This window comes from Perna viridis, chromosome 6 (assembly GCF_037379345.1).
Source record: "Perna viridis isolate PV_CMFRI_1.1 ecotype Kerala chromosome 6, ASM3737934v1, whole genome shotgun sequence".
NCBI classification, from domain to species: Eukaryota; Metazoa; Mollusca; class Bivalvia; order Mytilida; family Mytilidae; genus Perna; species Perna viridis.
The window spans coordinates 40,783,139-40,808,080 of NC_142450.1; the positions used below are offsets into that span (position 1 = coordinate 40,783,139).

At 31.7% G+C, this 24,942-nt stretch overlaps 1 protein-coding gene across 2 annotated transcripts; it reads right to left on the reverse strand.

Moving 5' to 3' along the window:
- Positions 1 to 202: 202 nt before the first annotated feature.
- LOC148614968 (uncharacterized) lies at positions 203 to 20,923 on the reverse strand. Of its 2 annotated transcripts, XM_088589546.1 has the most exons (23): positions 20,847 to 20,922; positions 19,168 to 19,288; positions 18,029 to 18,143; positions 17,392 to 17,514; positions 16,680 to 16,811; positions 15,488 to 15,613; positions 14,719 to 14,844; positions 14,204 to 14,329; positions 13,726 to 13,851; positions 12,981 to 13,106; positions 12,073 to 12,198; positions 11,593 to 11,718; positions 10,851 to 10,976; positions 10,469 to 10,594; positions 10,163 to 10,288; positions 9,734 to 9,859; positions 6,685 to 6,810; positions 5,644 to 5,769; positions 4,329 to 4,454; positions 3,593 to 3,736; positions 3,144 to 3,269; positions 2,435 to 2,566; positions 203 to 298 (listed from the first exon to the last, which is right to left on the reverse strand). In XM_088589546.1, exons 2-23 carry the CDS (start codon positions 19,223 to 19,225, stop codon positions 250 to 252), a joined length of 2,643 nt encoding a protein of 880 aa, XP_088445672.1. In that variant the 5' UTR covers positions 19,226 to 19,288; positions 20,847 to 20,922; the 3' UTR covers positions 203 to 249. The 2 variants fall into 2 exon arrangements, with proteins under 2 accessions (XP_088445672.1, XP_088445673.1); XM_088589547.1 differs by lacking the exon at positions 11,593 to 11,718 and having other exon boundaries at positions 20,847 to 20,923.
- Between the last annotated feature and the right edge of the window lie 4,019 nt (positions 20,924 to 24,942).

The window sequence follows — 24,942 nt, forward strand, 5'->3', positions numbered from 1 at the left end:
TAAATGTTTAATTTATGATTTGAAAAAAAGAAAAACAAATTCTGTGACTTCTTCTGGTGACCACTGATATCCCCTGTCAAAGCCGCTGGCTCACCGGAATTACCCAATATTAGCAAGGTTATTTACACACAATATGATGAATAAAACATGGCCTTATCAATTCACTAAACCATAAAATACGGAGAAATAAAACACAATCAAATGTATATCACTGGTTTAATTCTTTTTATGTACAATGCAGGATTTTTACTATGTATATTTACATGGACATGGGCCATTACATCGTACTGTTGCATGCCTAAAATAGAAATAAAAATATCTTTTTAGTATTATGTATTGAGTTAATTGAGTTATTTGTTATACAGAGAAAATCCTGATAATATCTTAAAGCTAAATCATAAGAAAAAAAGTATAATATATATTGATATATTCCACGTTGTCAATATTTTGTTATGTGAAATAATATTTAAACAAACAAGTAATTAATATGTAGACCGATATTTCGATTTACGTCATTTATAATAAATGGTTTAAAAAAAACATCGAAACAGAAGGCCGATTCCAAAATTTCAGAACCTAAGAATATGATCACCTAATGTATTGACAATTCTATATGAATAACTAGCAGACATGGGTTAGTTAGGATAAACATAGGATTACGTGCATTAATATGTAGGATTTAGGGAGTTTGATTGATACAAACGGACAGCGAATTAAAGGATATGACAGTGTTTATGAATTAGACCTAGGACATTCAGGTAGATCATACCTATTACACGGAGCATTACTTTCTGTCATTTTGCAAAATCAATCAACTACTTGTGTTTAAATAATGCAAAAATAAAATGTTCAAAATAATCTAAAATAATGTTTTAAAATAATAAATATATCGTAAATTTACAAAGATGAACTGCTAAAAGCTCTTTCCAAAGAGAGATGATGGACGGTTTTTTTCCCAAATGTATAGAAATGTAATAGAAGTTTTAGTTCTTTTGAATAAAAAAAAACAAAGGCTCCCAGGAGCCTGAATCGCTCACCTGGTTCTATTTCGCCTTTCAGAGGCAATACACTTAATAAGAAGTTGTCCAACAATTTTGACTCAAGACGTTTGGACTTATCATAAGGATCATTTCAACAATTGATCTATAGTTTTTATGATTGAAAACTGTTAAAGAGGATAATTTTCAAATTGAAAGAATTTGCCTAAAACTAACGGTTTTGGAGATATATGCGAAAAACTACTGTCTGATCCCTATGTTTTATTTTTAGTAATGGCTGCCACGTTTTTTTGACGGATCAAAAACCCCGCATCAGTTCTATGCAGGATACACCAAGAACCATTCATACCAAGTTTGGTTTAAATTGGACCAGTAGTGTCAGAGGAGAAGATTTTTAAAAGAAATAATATCAAAAATAGCAAAAATCGTTGAAAAAGGGCAATAACTCTAACATGGCTTAACGGATTAAAACCAAAATTTGACTACAGATAGATCTCAATATGCAGAACATTTTTAGTCAAAATTTATCTAAACCAAACGGTTTTGGAGATATATGTGAAAAACTACCGTCTGATCTCTATGTTCTATTTCTAGTAACGGCGGCCATGTTTTTCGACGAATCAAAAATTTCCACAACAGTTCTATGCAGGATACCCCAAGGAACATTTATATAAAATTTGGTTCTAATTAATCAAGTAGTTTCAGAGGAGAAGAGTTTTGTATAATTGTTAACGACGACGACGTTGGACGCCAAGTGATAACAATAGCTCACATGGCCTTTGTCCACGTCAGCTTAAAAGTTCGGTGACCCCTAATTTTCTTTTTCAAATGAATGTTGTTAATTGCTCTTTACATACATTTATAAGACATCTCATTTACCAATTTTTAATACTACGCAAAATATAGAAAATTCCGTACAGAATTCATATAAAACGTTATTTCGAAATCAAGTTCGGTGACCCATGTTTTTACATTAAAATTCTGAAGTATGTTCATTCAAAGTCATATTTGAAACTCTGTCTATGTTTTATGTTACTCCTCTTTCCTTAGAAAGCCACATATTGATCATCAAACTGTCAGAGAACATATGAAAAGAGGAGATATTTGTTATGTCGAGTATATGAATATATTTATCTAATATATGAAGTTGGTTGATTCCAAAATGCGGAGCACGCTTTTATACGAACAGTATTTAATTGCCACCGGGAGGTGCTATTTAATTTTACTTTACAAATATCATAGGCTGAGTTAAGGACCGAATAAAAAATCTCCAAACCTTAAAATACATATACATGATGAACTTCAGCAATTACTAAAAAGTTTGAAACCTTCACCTTTTACAGAAAAAAAGCAGGATTTTTTCAAACGTGAAAATAACCACAGGAATACATTTTACAGTACAAGAGACCTATGGAAAGTAGTTAAAAAGTACTTACTGACAAGCAGCGTAGCATCTGTTTATAAATGTACTTCCATGAGAGCCACAAACCATGTTCATGCCATACAGATTACATTTATGACAGTCGTAGATGCAAGGACATTTATGGTTACATTGGATACCAACATTTCTGAAAGTATGTGTGTTTATACTAGTTATTTGCGTCATGTAGTCATCTGTACGAACCATTTAAAGAAAATTCATCTTTCAGGGGTGTTGATTTCATTTTGCAATATATTTCAGGTTTTTAGTGCGTTTGCGATTATTCCCCTATAAGAACAATGCAAATTAAGTATTTTAGTAAAAATCTTTTTATAGAAAATGATATCAAAATTAAGTTATATTTATCTTTCGTAAGGTATCGTCTTAAAATGTACAACTTCTGACAATGAAAATGAAATTTTGATGACAGTGTTTATGTAAATCTCTTAAAATATCATGGTTTATATATAAAACATTTTTACGTCAGATGACATATACATGAGTAATGTTATCTTGAGACTTTAGCATTTTTAACATTTTCCTACATAAGATGTACTTAAATACAATCGACCGAACGGTATATGAATGTTACTTTTCAGGTAAAATGCTAAAAGTATTTATCTAGCTATGAATTAAAAATCAAGATTTCGGATGATTATCTAAATATTCCTCATGATATATGCAACAACACATTTAAAAATATTCAATAGTATCAGTATACATACGCGCAGCCTGCTAGACATTCGTTTGCATAGTCTTGTCCATTTTCACCACATACTGGTTTTAACTCCTTGGTACAAGCACATGCTTTTGCACAAGGGCATTTATTTTCACACTGAATTTCTTTTTTCCTATTAGGTATAGAATATTGAAATAAATTTGAATAAATCTTCAGTATATCAAATGCCTTGATTTAAAAACGAAATACAATTTAATTAATTGCTTACTAATTTTGATATACACATATTCAACCAAGACACCGGAAGTGTCATAACATATTGACAATATAGTAAACATGAGATTCTTTTTCAGAAAGTTAGATGAACTTGAACCTCTTTACATTAAACATAAACTGATTGAAAAACAAATTAACTATAGGTACACTTTAAAATGAGAGTAGATGGAATAATATGAAAAAAAAAAAAAAAAAAAAAAATAAGATAAAATAACTTACTGACACTTGGCAAAGCAGCTGTTTATATAGGTAAAGTGATCAGTACCACAGACTTGGTTCATTCCTGCAGAGAGACATTCATGGCAGTTTTCTGAATAATGGTGTTGGCATGGGCATTTACCCGAACATTCGACGTCTGTGTTACTGTATAAATAATAAACAGAAACCATCTATCAACCATTGCATATACCTTATATCATAATCAATTTTCATACTAAGTTAAATTGCATGTTTATATTTATTTTTGTTTTGATTAAAACTCAGTAGATGATTAACTTTTTTTGTGAGAATAATGTTTATTTTAAAACACATTTATCTATCATGGGATATGTCATTCCTCTCGTGAACATGTAGAACAACAGTGGCGTGATTGAGGAAGATTACCCTTTATTATACACACAATTATCACTTTTCATCTTTTCATGTAGTATCTGAACCAGTGACGCCTTGATTTTGTTATATAACGCGACCCCATCTATAAATCGTTTTATACGTCCTTTAATAGAAGTCAGTCAACACAAATTACCACTGTTCGTATTTAATGCAAAACCGTCTTGATTTAAAACAAAATCTATACTTTATTACATTTAATAAAGAATGGAGCAAATAAATAAGGGAAATATTTTTAAGTTATGCATTGTTTGGTTACGAAGACCTATTTGATTTATGAATGTTTTACCAACGTTAATATGAAGTTATTATTCACTATTATAACTCTTGTATTACGGAAACCTACTGACATCCAGCTTGACATTTGTTTGAGTAGGTCTTTCCATCTTTTCCACAGACAGGTGCATACTCCTGAGTACAAATACACGGTGGTTTACATGGGCACTTTCCTACACAGGCTACAGCAACATTCCTGGGCGAAATAATAAAGCACTTTTTTATCGTTTTTTACCAGTGAATTCACGCTTTTAAACTTCACATAAGCTTTTACAATGTATCTTTACAAAGGCAAATTACATGGTATTAAGTTTATGCCTCAATTCTAGTTGCATCAAGACGAAGTCTGTGTAATTTTTTGCTGGGTAAGTAAATTGTCAAAGGTTATTGATTTATTGAGTATGATAAAGTACAGCGACAAGCAAATTGACATAATACAACACAGGTACTACAATAGCATTAAAACCTATGATTTTTCCTACTATTTATACATCTCATACAAATTATCTTCGAAATATACTGAAGAAGATGTTTTCAAAATGCTGGAATTGTTGATCGAGAACATTTTTGTCCAGTGTGGTGGACGCGTTTTTCAACAAACGGTCGGCATTCCAATAGAAACAAATTGTGTTCATCTACTCCTTCACTCTTAAAATGCTGACTTGACAGCTGATCTGATCCAAAATATGCAACATCGTTTAGCTTGATCCTTTAATCGCAATTTCCGCTATATAGATGACGTATTATAGTTAAACAATCCTAGTTTTGAGAGTTTTAAACATCATATCTATCCCAAAAGAACCTATGATAAAGTATTCTACAGACACTGTGAAGTCAGCCTCTTGAATTACACTTAGAGATCGACGGTGAGGAAAACTATTGACCAAACTATACGATAAACGCGATGACTTTTCATTCCGTATTGTCAACTTCACTTTTATCTGTGGCAACATCCCTTCAACACCTGCGCATGGAGTTTTTATATCAGAACTCATATTTTATACCAAAGCTAACCGTCACTACGCAGACTTCCTTGCTTTCCTTGATTACTCTAGTACGTTTGTAACTGATAACTTTGTTGAGCATAATGTTTATTTTAAGACACATCTACCTATCATGGGACATTTCATTCCTCACGTGAACATGTAGAACAAGAGAAGTGTACTTGAAGAAGATCACCCTTAATTACACACACACTTACCATTTTTTTAACCGCTGTGTAACATTGGAACCAGAAAAGCCTTGATTTTATAATGATTTAAATATGCGACCAAAACCCTGTCTACAAATGCCAGCCAACACAAGTTTGATTTATAAATGGACACCACCGTTGCCATGTGAATTTGAGTTTAATCTCATAACACTTTTGAAGTACGGAAACTTACTGACACCCAGCGTGACATTTGTTTGAGTAGGTCTTTCCATCTTTTCCACAGACAGGTGCATACTCCTGAGTACATATACACGGTGGTTTGCATGGGCACTTTCCTGTACAGGCCACAGCAACATTCCTGGGCGAAAAAATAAAGCACTTTTTATGGTTTTTTTTCCAGTGAATTCACACTAACACAACCTGTTTTAAATAAAATGACGTACTTTTTAAATATTACAATGTATCTTTTACATAAGCTATTACAATGCGTCTTTTACATTAGCTATTACAATGTATCTTTACAAAAGGCAAATTACATTGAAACATGATAAAGTGTGGAAATGCACTGTTGTACCTATCCTTTCGATAACAAATGATATTTCTGTAGCTATTATCTTATGGAAGAATCAGGACGCTACTTCCATATGAATTTTTGTTTATTGAAATAGAAGGGCTAAAAAACAACTGTGCAATAAATCATTGTTTTTGTAATGACATTATTATATTTGGAAAATAACTGGTTTAGATAACATTGATTCTTGTTACGTGCAAATACACAATGACGCGACCCTATTATCCCCAAATGCTCTTATTTGTCGTTGACTCTACAACATGGATTTTATCTAGATGGGATCATCGACGATAAACGAAGTTTTAGATTTAAATGGATGACTGAAAATATAAGTAGGAATTAGATTTATATTGCACTAATTCAAATATGAAATTTTGATCACAATGGAAACTACCAATTTAGTATGAAATACATTTCTAAAATATGAATTGTGTCCATACAAGCAGAAAAAAAATGTCTGACATATGCAATATTGTGTAAAAAATTGCTATTGCAACTGTTTTACTTTAATTGGCTCGAATAGATATTAAAATACACAAGCCTTTTTTTGCAAATTTATAAAATGTTACCCGTCGTAGTATCATGCTACTCTTCAAAGCTTACTTAATATGATATTATGATATTTATTGGGGATAAATCAAATTTTTAAATATGAATAATAATAATAATAAAACAATATAAAAAACAAACAAGATAACTCACTGACATCCAGAATAACATTTATTTGAGTAGGTCTTCCCGTCCTTCCCGCAAACAGGAGAGTATTCTTGGGTACAATAACACGGAGGTTTACAGGGGCACTTCCCTATACAAGCCAGAGCTATATTTCTTGAAACAAAAACAATAGTATTAAAAGGGAAACTGATTAGAACATTTTGAAGTAGGCACTGATGATAGATTTAAATATAGCATGAAATGTTTATAAAATTTCAAATTTACAATCAAAAGATTCCTTTCTAAACACCAGTGGAATAGAGTTATTTCAAAATAACAACATCATATTTAATCTTTTTTAATTCGATCATAGTGTAGAAATGTAAATGTTGTACAAATGAATAAACGTTTAAACATTTATCGAAACATTTATTTGAGTAAGTCTTTCCATCTTTTCCACAGACTGGTACATGAACTTGAGGACAGATACAGGGTGATTTACATGAATACTTTCCTAAACCAGCGACGGCAATATTTCTTAGAAAATGAAAATAATATAAAATCTTCATATTATTTTTTTTGTAATTTGATGAAAATTATATATTACTGTAACGAAATAAAATGAAGTGTTAAGAAGCCTAAACCTCAATGACAATCAGCAATACTTTAATGTAAAAAAACTTTATACTATTTCCACATGCAGAGGAATACAGTGTTCTTTTTTTTACAAAACAAAACAAAAACAAAAACAAAAAACAAACAAACCAAAAACACTTCTGCTACTTGTCTTGAAAAGGTAAATACATCTTAACCTGTCTAAATCGAATATCTCTTGGACTCTAAATTGATGCGGTTTACGAAGGTTCAAATGCATTTAAATTAATATTAAGGATTAGAAATAATTAGAAAGAGTAATTAAGGGAACCAAAGTTATAGCGGTAATCAAAAGAATGTAATCCAAGGACAAAGACCAGACATGGAAAGCAGACATACACAACAAGGAACATAAAGTAACTAAAATCATACAACGGTTTAAAATGAACACATAATGGGTTTTCAAGGTGCTAATAGATAAACCATAACAATCCATGAGTTTATGATCTCGACCATAAAACTTTTGTAGTGATTACTGTAATCTTGTCGCAACATGACCCTGTTCCACAAGTCTACTTGTAAAAAAACTGTAGTTTATCTCGGTACATAAATTTCTAGCATAACATTAATCAAACTCCGCAAGCAGATCCTGTCAGTTGTACTGCCACAGATGACAGACAATGACGATACGGAACAAGACGTCATCGCGTTTCTGGTATAAATTAGTGATCAGTGTTTCCTTCCCATTGAACTTTGAGGGTAGGTTAATGTGTGAGATTGACTTCATAGTGTCTATAGTATTTTAAGTTCAGGGGTATGTAAATGTGATATATGAAAATCACCGAATCTGTGATTTTTTAAAACAAAACGTCATCTATAAAGCGAAACTTGATGTTCCTTCTTTTGGGGGAAATAAAATGTAAAGTAAGATGCAGAAGAGTGGAGGAATATATCAGGGTGTAAATGAGCGCGTTTTGTTCCCATGTGAATGCCGACTGTCTGTTGGTAAACACGTCCACCTCATTGGACAAACATGTTGTCAATCAAAACTTTCTGCACTTTGACAACATCTTAGTTTTTTGTATTTACTGTAAAACAGTAAAACTGATTAAGTTTATTTTTTGAAAGATATAATGTACAGAATATGCAATTAGCTGTCATATTCGTAAAGACTGAAAAGGGTCAACTTAAAAAAGAACGTCAATATTTACTTGTTGAAAGGTTAAGAACAGATAATGGTTATATTCCAAAATCTTGCATGGCATTTATTGAAATAAGTCTTGCTGCCTTGTTTGCAGACAGGGGTATATTCTTTAGTACAAAGACATGGTAGTTTACACTTCCCGAGACAGGCAATAGCAATGTTTCTAGAAAAATGCTGTATAATTAATTCATCAAAAGTATACATTATGTTATCATCATTGGTTCCATTTCTTTCATTTCAACATAAACAATTACTTTGACAGAAGAAAAAAATATAATCAACATTTTTGAAATACACGTCGCGAGGGTCCACCGAACATGTAAGCGGGATTTAAGTGAACATTACAATTAACGACAAGAAATGTAGCTTGCTGCTGGATACTGGTACCACAGTCAATCAATTGGATACTTACACAAAAAATTGATCAACAAAATTTCCTAAAGGAAAAAGTCTTATACTCTTGATATATGGAAGTAATGATCCAATTAAAGTCATTAGACAATGCAGAGTGACAGTTGAAACTAAAACTCTATTGCGTGACGGTGACGCTTTCTATGTTGTGAAAGGTAATAGTGGGACATGGATGAGGATGAGATATAACTAAGAACTACTACACTTTGACTAGTAAAGATAGATAATCATATATCTGACCCAAAGACAAAGGATCCAACACTTTTCAAAGAAATAGTACAATTGAGGGCTGATAAAATAGCTTGATAATGAAGGCAGACCTCCATTGCTCAAAAGCATAGGCGTACTTCATTCCACTTGGGTGCAAAACTACTAGAACAGGATATTATAGAGAAAGTAGAAGGCACACCAATACCATGGGTGTCACCAATTGTTACTCCACCAAAGAAAAATCCCGACGAAATGAGGCTCTATGTCGACATGCGTCCACACCGACAAAGCAGTTGTACATGAACGTCATTTACAACTCAAGAAGAAAGTCGAGGCAAGACTATGACACAGTTTTTGACATTACGTTTAGGAGACTTGGTGAAATGAACTTCCATTAAATCATCAGAAATGTAAATTTAACAAAGACATTAAAAACACAACAGAACTACTTTGTTTACCGAATAATCATCATAAAAAAATCGGTAAAACACAGCGCAAATACACACAAACATTACTTTTGTTTTGTTCAAATACAACAAACCTGCTTAGATATTAACATTTGCACGACCAGCAATGTAGAATTTACTGTATACCAGCTAAAAAAAAGAAGACAACTGAAATGACCGTCGACGTTTGGAAATGGTCAGACTAGAAAACATTAGTAGTAGTTTTACTTACTGACATCCAGCTTGACATTTATTTGAATAAGTCTTTCCGTCCTTTCCACAGACAGGGGCATATTCAAAGGTACATATACAAGGAGTTTTACAGGGACACTCTCCTTCACAGGCTACAGCTTTGTTTCTTGACGATAAAAAAAAACATATTTGATCATATGTACAAACATAGTACATATACTTAATTAAAACGCCCTTAACTGAAACAAATACATGTGTAGCATTTTGTAAAGTTAAGTTGCCATCTCATCATAACTGACAGCAATATAGAAGTCAAAAGATAAACATGTATATTGCAATATCATGAATAGATAGGTAAAAACACAATTTCTGAACTGATAACTCTATCCAATAGTCGTGAACTTTGTGCAGAGGACGTAAAATATGAACACTGACTACATTCAATGCAATGGCGAATACAAATACTCACTGACATCCGGCAAAACATTTATTTGAGTAAGTCTTTCCATCTTTTCCACAGACTGGTACATGTACTTGAGGACAGATACAGGGTGGTTTACATGGACACTTTCCGGCACAGGCTATCGCAACATTTCTATCATAAAGAAAATGTAATTCATCATTACGTGATAATCAGTCGAGTTAAAAAATTGACTGACACATTGAAAAAAACATATAGGATATTTTAATATAATTAATACATGAAAGTTAAAACCATTCTAAACGCTCCCTAATATTTAAATCTATTTTGTCTATCAGTAAGAAAGTTACTCACTGACATCCGGCAAAACATTTATTTGAGTAAGTCTTTCCATCTTTTCCACAGACTGGTACATGTACTTGAGGACAGATACAGGGTGGTTTACATGGACATTTCCCGGCACAGGCTACTGCAACATTTCTATCATAAGGAAAATGTAATTCATCATTAATTGATTTTCTGTCGAATTAAAAACAATAGACTGACACATTTAACAAAAGTTACTCACTAACACGCGACAAAACATTTATTTGAGTAAGACTTTCCAAATTATCCACATTTTGACTTATAAAACAAGTGAAATACCCATTAAGTATGAAGATATTAACTAAAAATATGTTTTCACAATCATATAATTAATACTAAATTTGACATTTATACATCATTATTTCCTTACTGGCATCCGGCTTGACATTTATTTGAGTAAGTCTTTCCGTCCTTTCCACAGACAGGAGCTAATTCCTTCGTACAGTAACATGCAGGTTTACAAGGACAGTTTCCTACACAAGCTACAGCTACGTTTCTTGACGACAAAAATAAAACATTTATTATACCTGATCATATGTACAAACATAGTATTTATACTTAATTACAACGCCTTTAAATAAAACAAATACATATATAGCATTTTGTAAAAAACAGTTGAGTTGCTATCTCATTCTGATTGACATAATATAGAAGACTAGAGATGATCATGTATATTGCAATATCGGGAATAGAAGGGTAAAGCACGATTTCTGAACTGATAACTCTATGCAATAGTCAAAAGGAATAATCAAAGAGGAAAATCCATATAACAAATGGTGGTGGGGTAAATAAACTTTTATAGTACACCGAAACTATTGCTACCAATGCAGAATTTTTTCCGGAATATTTCAACACAAACGGGCAGCAAAACATTGCTACCAATCAAAAGTTCAAAAGTTGAACAAAACAGTCTTAAAAACCATACAGAAGATATGAACAATTGAAAAAGCGAAAAATAAAGAAACTAACTACAATTAAAATACAAGTTCTTCAAAGAAAGCACAAACTTGAAACAAGTCTTGAACGTTGTGCAGAGGACACGTAAGGTTCATATGGACACTACATATATTTTTATCGATTTCTTTAATACAATGGCGAATGAAAATGCTTACTGACACGCGGCAAAACATTTATTTGAGTAAGTCTTTCCATCTTTTCCACAGACTGGTACATGAACTTGAGGACAGATACAGGGTGGTTTACATGGACACTTCCCGGCACAGGCTACTGCAACATTTCTATCATAAGGAAAATGTAATTCATCATTAAGTGATTTTCTGTCGAATTAAAAACAATAGACTGACACATTTAACAAAACATATAAGGAATTTAAATATAATTAATACATGAAATTTAAAACCTTTGTAAACGCTCTTGATATTATATTAAAGTATAGTTCAGCTATAAGTACAAAAATTACTCACTAACACGCGACAAAACATTTATTTGAGTAAGACTTTCCAAATTATCCACATTTTGACTTATAAAACAAGTGAAATACCCATTAAGTATGAAGATATTAACTAAAAACATGTTTTCACAATCATATAATTAATATCAAATTTGACATTTATACATAATTATTTTCTTACTGGCATCCGGCTTGACATTTATTTGAGTAAGTCTTTCCGTCCTTTCCACAGACAGGAGCTAATTCCTTCGTACAGTAACATGCAGGTTTACAAGGACAGTTTCCTACACAAGCTACAGCTACGTTTCTTGACGACAAAAATAAAACATTTATTATACCTGATCATATGTACAAACATAGTATTTATACTTAATTACAACGCCTTTAAATAAAACAAATACATATAGCATTTTGTAAAAAAACAGTTGAGTTGCTATCTCATTCTGATTGACATAATATAGAAGACTAGAGATGATCATGTATATTGCAATATCGGGAATAGAAGGGTAAAGCACGATTTCTGAACTGATAACTCTATGCAATAGTCAAAAGGAATAATCAAAGAGGAAAATCCATATAACAAATGGTGGTGGGGTAAATAAACTTTTATAGTACACCGAAACTATTGCTACCAATGCAGAATTTTTTCCGGAATATTTCAACACAAACGGGCAGCAAAACATTGCTACCAATCAAAAGTTCAAAAGATGAACAAAACAGTCTTAAAAACCATACAGAAGATATGATCAATGAAAAAGCGAAAGATAAAGAAACTAACTACAATTAAAATACAAGTTCTGTAAAGAAAGCACAAACTTGAAACAAGTCTTGAACTTTTTGCAGAGGACGCGTAAGGTTCATATGGACACTACATATATTTTTATCGATTTCTTAAATACAATGGCGAATGAAAATGCTTACTGACACACGGCAAAACATTTATTTGAGCAAGACTTTCCAAATTATCCACATTCTGACTTATAAAACAAGTGAAATACCCACTAAGTATGAAGATATTAACTAAAAACATGTTTTCACAATCATATAATTAATATCAAATTTGACATTTATACACCATTATTTCCTTACTGGCATCCGGCTTGACATTTATTTGAGTAAGTCTTTCCGTCCTTTCCACAGACAGGAGCTAATACCTTCGTACAGTAACATGCAGGTTTACAAGGACAGTTTCCTACACAAGCTACAGCTACGTTTCTTGACGACAAAAATAAAACATTTATTATACCTGATCGTATGTACAAACATAGTATTTATACTTAATTACAACGCCTTTAAATAAAACAAATACATATATAGCATTTTGTAAAAAAAACAGTTGAGTTGCTATCTCATTCTGATTGACATAATATAGAAGACTAGAGATGATCATTCGTATTGCAATATCAGGAATAGAAGGGTAAAGCACGATTTCTGAACTGATAACTCTATGCAATTTGTCAAAAGGAATAATCAAAGAGGAAAATCCATATAACAAATGGTGGTGGGGTAAATAAACTTTTATAGTACACCGAAACTATTGCTACCAATGCAGAATTTTTTCCGGAATATTTCAACACAAACGGGCAGCAAAACATTGCTACCAATCAAAAGTTCAAAAGATGAACAAAACAGTCTTAAAAACCATACAGAAGATATGAACAATGAAAAAAGCGTAAAATAAAGAAACTAACTACAATTAAAATACAAGTTCTTCAAAGAAAGCACAAACTTGAAACAAGTCTTGAACTTTGTGCAGAGGACGCGTAAGGTTCATATGGACACTACATATATTTTTATCGATTTCTTAAATACAATGGCGAATGAAAATGCTTACTGACACACGGCAAAACATTTATTCGAGTAAGTCTTTCCATCTTTTCCACAGACTGGTACATGAACTTGAGGACAGATACAGGGTGGTTTACATGGACACTTCCCGGCACAGGCTACTGCAACATTTCTATCATAAGGAAAATGTAATTCATCATTAAGTGATTTTCTGTCGAATTAAAAACAATACACTGACACATTTAACAGAACATATAAGGAATTTAAGTATAATTAATACATGAAATTTAAAACCTTTGTAAACGCTCTTGATATTATATTAAAGTATAGTTCAGCTATAAGTACAAAAATTACTCACTAACACGCGACAAAACATTTATTTGAGTAAGACTTTCCAAATTATCCACATTTTGACTTATAAAACAAGTGAAATACCCATTAAGTATGAAGATATTAACTAAACATGATTTTACAATCATATAATTAATATCAAATTTGATATTTATACATAATTATTTTCTTACTGGCATCCGGCTTGACATTTATTTGAGTAAGTCTTTCCGTCCTTTCCACAGACAGGAGCTAATACCTTCGTACAGTAACATGCAGGTTTACAAGGACAGTTTCCCACACAAGCAACGCCTATTTTTCTGTAAAAATGTTACATAAATGCGACATAATTTCAATTTTTAGTGAAGTTGCGAGTTAGTGCGAGTTGTTCATTTACTTTGTATGTTTTATTTTAGTTACTTTATTTTCTTTGTTGTATTTGTCTGTTTTCTATGTGTGGTCTTTGTCCCTGGATTACGTTTTTTTTTGGTTTCCGCTAAAATCTTGTTTCCTTTGAGTACTCTTTCAAAACAGTCTATCTTAGATTTTTAATTAGTCGAATTTTTTAGAGCGTATGTTAATTTTTCAATACTGGTATATCTGGTCACCTAAACATCTGACTAAGTAAAATAAATCTTTTTTTTAAAGTGATTGCAAATGCATTGCTTGCTCGATGACTTCTCTTGTTTAGTCTGTGAGACATACATACGCACAGGAGGCTACACATGTACTACTGTATGTCTTCCCGTCTGTTCCACATACAGGTTTAAAGACAGCAGGACAAGAACATACTGGTTTACATGGACATCGACCATGACACGCAATTTCTGTTCCTCTACAATCATTTGAAAAGACGAACATAACATCCGACATCTGTATGGATATCAACTTAAAACCATCGTGGTTCTTTTTGGCTGTTAAAGCACAATTATTTCTGTACATTCGAATGCAAATAACACTAGGTCAATAATCCTGATTTATGCGCGGTTACGATATTGTAAAATTGCCGAATATTCTGATTATATAGCTCTAGCTACATTTGGAAACCAAGATTTCCATATTTAGTTAACATGGCATGTATAGAGCTTCGTTCGTGAAAATTATTCTTAAAAAGTAATATTTAACACAAGCAAGATTTGAGCACGATCACGTCATTTAATACAAATGGTTGAGTAAATGATAAACATGCCATTACCGTCCCCTCGAATTCTCATATTTCCATTCTTGATGCTTTTAAAATAGACAGTAACGTAAATGTAGGGTAATGTAGAAAAAAATTCGGTAAAACCGAACCGTGCATTTACCGAAAACCGATCTGAACAGACACTTTTAAAGCCATTTTTTTATATCATTTAAAATGATATTTTGAACGTGGATAAATAAACAATCTACCTACACCGTACAAATGCTAGGTTTAAAAAGGGGTCAGTTTAGACTGTTAAAACTGTGTTTTCTACACGAACTTTAATCATACTTACACACACTTAGCTCTACAAGGATTTCTGTAATGTTTACCATTTTTCCCACAAACTGGTTCTCGTATATGGTTGCATTTACACGGTTTTCTACAAGGACATGTTCCCCGACAAGCAATTTTCAATCCCCTGAAATGTCATATAAAACTCCCATAATTAGTTTCGAAATATTCAATATCGTGGATTATCATAAATTTATAATTCTGATAAAAAAATATTCATTGAATAACGTGAAAAGCATACCGAAAGTTTCAGTATTAATATGTGGTACTTTACATCTTTGTATCTGACTTGCCTTGGACATACCATGTGAATGGAAAATATCAAGATAGCTGTCACATCGATACTTGAAAAGAAAAGGAAACATAGACGAGAATTACAGAATGATCACGAACTGAAGCAACCAAAGTAGTAATAGAAAGCGATAAATGAAGAGGACTCGGTAAATGGCTCGATTCTCCAAAATGAATAAAGTAAAGAACATAAGCCATTAAGTTTGCATAATTTCCACCATGATAATCATTTTATTTTAAGTAAAATTGAAATGAAGATTATAATGCAAGCCTGATTAGGAAATATGGGCAACAAGAAATTTACCAAACACTAGTACGATCAATAAGTCAAATCCAAACAAAATCTGACAAAATAGATATTACAATACCTGAGCACATATAAACACAATGGTCATGACTTGGTACAGGCATTTCAAACGAAAATCTAGATTTTACATTTCAGGAATGCATACCTGCTGCATTCTTACAAGTGAAAATTAATTTGAATATTGAAGTACTCATAAACTTTATGGAATAATGTTAACTTAATGTTATCTGTAGAAATCTCAAAATTAATGTCGAGAGAGTATCTTTTCAACATTTATTCATAATTTGTTAGCAATAGGAATGTAATGCTGAAATTAAATCCCCACCTTACATGCTTACATGCAATATTAGTGACCTAAAAAGGGTAAATTGTGTATTTCACGTTAAATGTTTTCAAGACCCATTTGAGAAAAAAAGATAATATCCTTGTCACGTGTATATACCAATATTTTCTTTTGTTTTTCAAATTTGATTTCTTGGTCTCATTTCAACTATTTGTACTATACAAAAATGACAAAAAATTAAAACGATAAGAAAAACAAAAACAAAACCAAAAACCAAAAAATGATTAAATAAGAAAAGTCAATGGATCTTACTTGCACCGGGCTTTACATATATTATGGTATGGTTTCCCGTCACTAGCACATACAGGTCTTGAATGATTGGTACACTGGTGACACCAGTTCTTACAAGGACAATGCCAACCACTACACTGTGGTTTTACGCCACTGAGAATAGAGAATCAAACCTACATTCTACGAAAGCCCGTACGTTTCAGGTTTCTATTATAACGACGTACTTATTTGTTACTACGAATAAGATTACTCGTTAAAAAGTTAAAGTCGTTATAACGACCTACCTACTCGTGGCATTATAATAATCGACTGAGAAAACTAGTTTTAAAAAGAAAGTTTCACCGCAACAAGTTAAGTACTTAAGATGAGGGAGGTTGGTCTAATAAGTTTAGTCATTATAAAAAGGCCATATTGCAACACTGTTGGCTACTTTGAACACTGATGCTTTATAAAATTCTCTATACAAAACTATTACTGAGTCTTGAAGGTACATTTAGTTGTTTTTTCTTCAAAGAAATGAAAGAAAAAAGATTATGAATTGTGATAATTACAGAAATGTATTGAGTCGCACGAGATAATGAAATTTCTATTCTCTTTAAGCGGGTACAATACAGTTAGTAGAAAATTACTTTGGTTATGCCGTACTGACATCATAAGTACAAAACAGTTGTTTTTTTATCAACAAAAACATTGTTATTGATTTGATAGTTGCTATGTATCAATATTTACTCACTAACAGCCAGCAATGCAGGCGTTTCTATATTTCTTCCCATCGTCACCACAAATAGTTTTCCTCTTCCAATCACATGTACAACCGCATGGACAATGACCCTTACATGCAACTGTAGTTTTACCTCTAGAAAAGGATTATAATTAATACTATGAACTTGGTACCGGTACCACGCTTAAAACTTAACTATATTTTTTACAGACGTTCTGTTTATGGAAATGGAATTCAATGATCAACAATTTCACTAATGGAAAAAACAGGAACTGCTAACCCTTCAGAAAAATCTGCTTTCACATTTTAGTAGAGCTCTTGCTGTTCGTGTCAATCAAATAACTTTGTACTTGTAACGTGTTGTGTGATTTATTCTTGGCATGATTGTGTATTTGTCCAGTTTTTGGCAGTGCTTTGTTATCGAATTTCGTCTGATCTGACCTTACAATACTCCTTTTTTTTTAAAATTAATTTTCACATTTTAATGATAACTTGCTTCCGAGGAATGACAAAACAATATATGTATAATTGACTTTTCTCTGGAACACAACATTACATTGAACCACGATGATTTTATTACCATAGTAAAATATGAGGATATATATATATGTATAGGAAAGACAGTTCTGTCTGTGTTTGAAGTATTTACCTCCGTTTCGCCCTACACTCATTAAAGTAGCTATGTCCATTAGCACCACAGACACGCCCACTGTGACGATTGCATCTCACCGTTGTATGGTTATAATGGTGGTATTGATATGTTGCTAAAAATATTCTTAAAATATTAAAAACCAAACCCATGAAACTACTAAATCTAGATTAAAGTAGAGTTTTAATAAATTAGCAATGAAGAATAAATGTTGTTTACTGGTGGAATACGAATAAAAAAGTCTCAAAACATTTTTAATAATGTTTGATAAAATATGTTCGTAAAGAATACTGAAAGCTTCTATACATTCTTAAAAATACATCTAACATAAGCGCCTTTATTAAGCGGTTAAAAACGCGTTTGCACTATAAAAAAAGAGTGTTTATTTTTTCTAGAAACCTCTTTATTGGTCTCTAGATGATAGATTTATTCTTGCAAAACTTTAAACTTATCACTAATTTTACGGTATTACCTAAATACCGTATAATTATAAGCAAATTTTGATAAGTAGGTTATATTCTTTGAAGTTCATAAGTACAAATAAAGTCATATAATTCAGTAAACAGCCTTGTAAAATCATGTGTAAGTATCAGATTATAAACATCAATATAGCAATACAACATATTGCATACAAAGTGCTCGGAATAAAAATTTGGGAAAGGTCAGGAGATCAATAATACCAGATGTTGTGAAAACATTCAGTTAAGTTTGCATTATACTGATAGACTGCAAACGTACCATATTAACAAAGAACAGAATTAGAAGCATTTTGTTCTTCACAAATAAATGATAAAATGCAAGAATGAGTCGATATTAGATTGTTTCTGTTCCCTGTTGTAACGATTTGGCCATCTTTGTGGACTTAATGTCGCTGAATTGTCCTCTTGTTTTGATATTTCGGTTTTCTTTTGTTCACTTTTAAATTGAAATGCAACATGATTAAATATATTCCGTTTATTGGATCCAAAATGGAATAAATACATGTAAAAAATCAACAAATTGGTATGAATTCTGCAAAAGTTAAAAAATGAACAATAATGATCCACCTATACATATGGCACATTTGGTATGCGCTTTTTAGGTATAAAAAATTACAGATAAAATATAGCAATTATTATAGCTAGACATAAAGGTCTTACCATCTGAAATACAGTATGTGGAAATTACAGTCAGTAGTAACAATGATAATGATTGCATCTTCAGTAATGATGTCTTATTATGTTGAATTCAATTATACTGGTAATGTTGTAATTATAATTTCTGAGGATAAATAAAGAAATAAATCATGAAGTTACATAGACTTCATATTAAAAGAAAATATAGCCATTACATGTAAGCGATCTTACAAACTTCAATTGAATAGTACTAACCTTAATTACAATTTCTAACGTTTTCTTTACTTCAAATGTAAAAAAAACCACAAAAATTTAAGAACCATTCTGTTTAAAAATAAATGGCAATGAGTGGCACATCACTTTTCTTAGTTTGATCTGTATTTGCTTCAAACATATTCGATACATCAAAAAACAGCTGAATACCTATTTAAAATTTATCTTGAAGCATCTGACATTTCGATAATGTTTGACTGGTTATACAAGGAAAATTTGTGGGAAAAATTTCTCGTCATTTTTCCATAGTGCATTTCAACTAAAATTGACCTTGCAATATCTGAAAAAGGCAAACTTTGCATCCTGCTGGTGTACCTGGTCCATGCGCCAGTATTTAGTAGAGTCCGAGTTGCTCATTTACTTTTATTACTTTGTATGTATGATTTTAGTCACTTCATGTTCTTTGTTATGTTTGTCTATTTTCCATGTCTGGCCTTTGTTCCTGGATAACATTCTTTTGATTTCCGCTAGAATATTGGTTCCCTTTATTACTCCTTATAAACACTTTGATAGTACTTTCTGGAGGTTATGAGGTATAAATACTTGGATAATGTAATAAATATCCGCATTTTTCACTTCATGTGCCACTTCTTACACATATTTTTTGTCGATTCTTAAAGAACTAAAAATTTCACTCAGAATTTCCAAGACACGTCTCAATTGCGAAACTTTAGACGATTTTGAAATAGTTATAACAGTTCGTTTTTGGGTGAATTTAATTTGAATGGAATGAAGGGAACCAGAATTCAAATTCGAATGGTAATAACAAAAAAGAACATAATCCATTGATAACTACTAGACAAGGTGGACGCATAAAATGACCAAAATAAAAAGAGCATAGAAAACAAACAAAATAAGCAATCCGGACTCTATAAAAATCCACATTTTTAACATTTCAGCTAACTGACGACATAAATACAGATTGCACGATTAAAAACATTCGTACAATTTTGTAGTAAATGACAAATATGATTTGAAAATACACGTAATCACCTTTGTTTGGACTATTTGTGATCATTAAACACTCACATAATATATTTTGATGTGTTATTGGTTACACGTGTAAGGCTGGCCATTTCATTTGAAGTTGTTAATTTAACCTTATTTACGTAATGAAAAGGTATTCTTTTCTCATTCTAAAGATTGGAATAACCCAGGCTAGCCATACATAAAAATAACTGTCCTCTACCTTGAATACATGAGCGTAACAGAAACAATGACAAATGAAAATAAAACAAAAAAAAAAAAAAGCAAAACAAAAAAGAAGCAAAAAATAAAAAACAAAAACAACAGAACAAACCTAAAAATATGAAAGAATTAAGAAAAAATACAAGACGGTCATAGATATTTTGTTTTCAATTATTGTTTATACCAAGTCTTATCCCAATAAAAACATATTTGATCATTTTACATAAAATAATCATACTCACCCTTAAGTTGGTATTACTTGAATGTGGAGAAAACTTACTATACTACAATATATGACAAAGTTCTTTAATGAGTAAAATATTCAAATACTGTTAATCCGTATAAGCGTGTTTAATTTACTGGTCACGTAGAGGCGGCTACAGATGTTTATATCGAGAAATAGCGAATATCATAACGCATGTCATTCAGTGATTAAAGGTGAACGAGGTGGTCTTGGGTTGTTCAATTTACTTACAAAAAAAAAATAAAAAAAAAATAAAAAAAATAAAATAAAAAATAAAAAATAAGTAAATAAATAAGTAAGAAGTAAGAAGTCGATTGAAAAACAAAATCTTTATTTACTTATCATTTATAAGTTAGTACTATAATCACACCTTTCGATCTTTTGATGACCTCGTTCAGAAATTAAGATTATTTTGTGTTAATCATACTTCCTAACATTAGAATCGTTTAGTCTATATCTATTAACCAACGTCAGTTAAGCTTGCGTAAAGTCATATTCAAAGAGCCACCATATCTTATTTCTTTTTTCAAATTCGCCGTTTCGTGAATTGTTTTGTAAAATATTCAACTTTTAAATTCTGGTCGGTATAAAGACTTGACAAGTAATTTTCTAGACTACAAAATTGTACAATAATGTAGTCGCTATTTCATTGAGGATAGGTATTATGCTGTGAATTTATTCTTTTGGGGATCGTCGTGTTCTACTTGAGTCTTCCACTTTTCTCATAATTAATATCATTAGTTTGAGAAATGTGGCAGACCTGTTGCAATACTTGCTGCCTCGAGTTGTAAGAGAGTAATCAAAGGAACCAAGGTTATAGCTGTAATCAAAAGAATGTAATCCAGGGACAAAGACCCGACATGGAAAACAGTCATACACAACAAAGAACATAAAGAAACTAAAATCATACATACAAAGTAACAAAAGTAAATGAGCAACTCGGACTCCACTAAAAATTGGGAGCATGGACCAGGTGCACCGGTAGGATAAGCGTCCTCTGCTTTTCTAGAAACGCCCGCCGAGTTGCTCATGAAAGTCCGGGGTAGACAAACGAGGGAAGGAAAACTATGACCCGTTGAATAAATCAGTTTTCATGGTGCTGATGGATACACCATAACGATCCACGAGTTCATGATAACGGCCATAAAACTTCTGTAGTGATGACTTCAATCTTGTAGCAACATAAATCTGTTCCAGAAGCCTATTTGTTAGAGTTCTAGCGCCATACAAAAAGTCTGCGTACTTTCGGCAAGCTCTGGAATAACGTATGAGTTGTGATATGAACACTCCATACGCAGGAGCCGAAGGGATGTTGCCACAGATGAAAGGAAAGTTTTCAATTCTGAATGAAAAGTCATCACATTTGTCGTAAAGTTGGTCAATAGTTTTCCTTTACCATCGATTTCTAAGTGTAGGTCATGATATGAGGCTGACTTCACAGTGTGTGTAGTATCCTTTATCTCAAGTTCTTTTGGGTAGATGCGATGTATCAAATCCCCGAAATTAGGATTGTTTAAAGATAATACGTCATCTATATAGCGGAAACTGAGATTGAAGGATCTAGCCAAACGATATTCTTTCTTTCTGATCAGATCAGCTATAAAGGCAGCCTCATAAGAGTGAAGGTATAGGTCAGCAAGTAAATTCTTGTAATTTTTTGTAAATTTTCAACAGTTTGCACTGCCGCAGACATTCTAAACTTTGAAAGCAGACGCAAAATTTGGCATAGTTTGTCAAAATTACTTCTATTTTTAAACAACTAAGGCAAGATCATTAGCATTTTATCATTGACTTTAATTTGAAAAAGATGTATTGGAAGGTTTTTTCTTGAGCCATATCTAAATAACTTTATAGACGACTTTCACTTTCACCATGTTCCGGAAATTCATTGAATCGAGGTCAACCAACTGGGGTGAACAGACATAAGATTAAGAGACATTTTAAAGGGACACAAGGAATAATTGTATCGAGTACTACAAAGAATTCTTAAATAATGCATTTATAATAGAAGCTTTTTAATTGTTATTTTAATGCTCGGAGACGTACTTCAACGGAACTACTACCCTTCTTTTTTAGACTTCAAATCCGATATCCCTTCTTTGTCTAGTATAAAACCGTTAATCGGTTTCCACCTATGACAGACATGATAACTTTCAAAAGTAATCGATTATTAATTGATTACATGGGCTGTTTTCATGTAATCGATAATCTATCGATTACACTTGTTTATAATATGTAATCTATTACAATCGATTACTTTTAAAGACGTAATTGATAATTACTTTTGATTACTTTCGATTACATTCCTCAGAAGGCAACAAAAATATATAATGCTTAACATATTTATATAGAGAAACACATTTAAACAGTTTCAAATGCCAGATGAAAATGTAGTTCACATATTGAAACAACTTAAATATCAGCGTTGCACTTGATCATTACCATTGTTTGAAAAGTGTCATTACAATTAAAGGTAATTGAAAAATAATCGATGATTACAGAGTATGAGAAGCTGTAATCAATTAAATTACGATTACAAGTAATTGAAATCAATGTAGATTACAGATTACTTTCGATTACTCATTTTGTTATAATGAATTACAATCGATTATGATTACTGATTACGATTACCCCAACCTTGAATTCTACTAGGTTCGATGTATATAGTGAATGCGTAAGTCGACTTTAATGAATAGTGAAGATATAAAACATAACCGTGTTGTTGTGATGTGGATGAATTGTACTCATAATAATCTTTTGTCGCCAGACTTTTATGTTACTTTTCGACTCATTGTAATAAATTACCGTCGTACACTGCTTAATTATTAATCAAACATGATGCCAGACTTTGTCAATATCGGCAAAAATATTGGAAGTATAGAGACGGTCTATACTAGCAATATTGCTAACAGAATTAAAAAAAACATACAGAAACTGAAGATAAGAAAAAAATAAATTGTATTATTCTCGAAAAAACAAAAAATAAAAAAAGCAAAACAAAAATAAAAACAAAGACAAAACCAAAAACAAAACTAAAAAAATGACCCCGTTGACTCAAATACATAAGTTCGCGGGAGTTATTTGAGAGGATTGTGCTTGTTACTATGAAAAAAAAGTAAAAAAGTTACTAATTTCTTAATATCACACTCTACTTTCTGAACAATAAAAAACTTGTTGCTAAAGAAGAATAAAGTTACCGACGCTATATAAATATTATAACATTATTTGAAAAGCATATGGTTACAAGGGAGTTCTGCTAAATATACGTTTTTTTGCCAGGGACCAAAAAGTCATTCCCGGTTTCAAAATGTCATAAATAGTATGGATCTTCTGAACGCAAATATATAGTGCTAGGCACTTTCCTCAAACAGACTTAAAAATTGACCTTTGGTGTAGAAATAGCACGACTAAAACAAAAAAGATACCCTAGCTTTAGATTAAAGGGTTTTTGGGTTATGATTTTGAAGTACGTAAAAGTAAGATTGATGAAAATTGTACATACAAACGATTACAATTTTCGTATTTAGTAAACACTGTATCAATATCCATTCTGGTTGGCTAAAAGTGAAACGTACTCTCTAGTCTAGTAGTCAGATTTATCTGACCTGAACTATATTATAGATTATATTCCAAAATTTGCAACATAAACAAATCTAACACACTATAAAACACCATGACTTTGTTCTAACTTCTCGGTTTAAATTTGGCTTCCTATTTCGATATTTTGGTTTTCAGTGCCTCTTGTAGATGTTTTTATGTATTTGATGTATTTGATTAAAATGAAGTTTACTTTGTGAAACACACGACATTAGTTATAATGATATGACTGTAATTTTTGGTTTTAGTAATTGTCATGTTTAATTAGGTGACTATCTCCTGCCTCCTGCAATAGATGCAACATTATGTTTAGCAAAATTGTTCAATGTTCAAGTTTCTGTTATACAAAAATAAGTCAGGAGGCGGCTTTAAATTTTATAAATGTAGCATTTTGAAATAGGTAGAGGTGTAAGGGAAACAACTGATAAGATTATCAATCTTGAAAACATGGGTTTATAGTATTGAAAACAAACAAAGACAAGATTAAAGAAAACGCA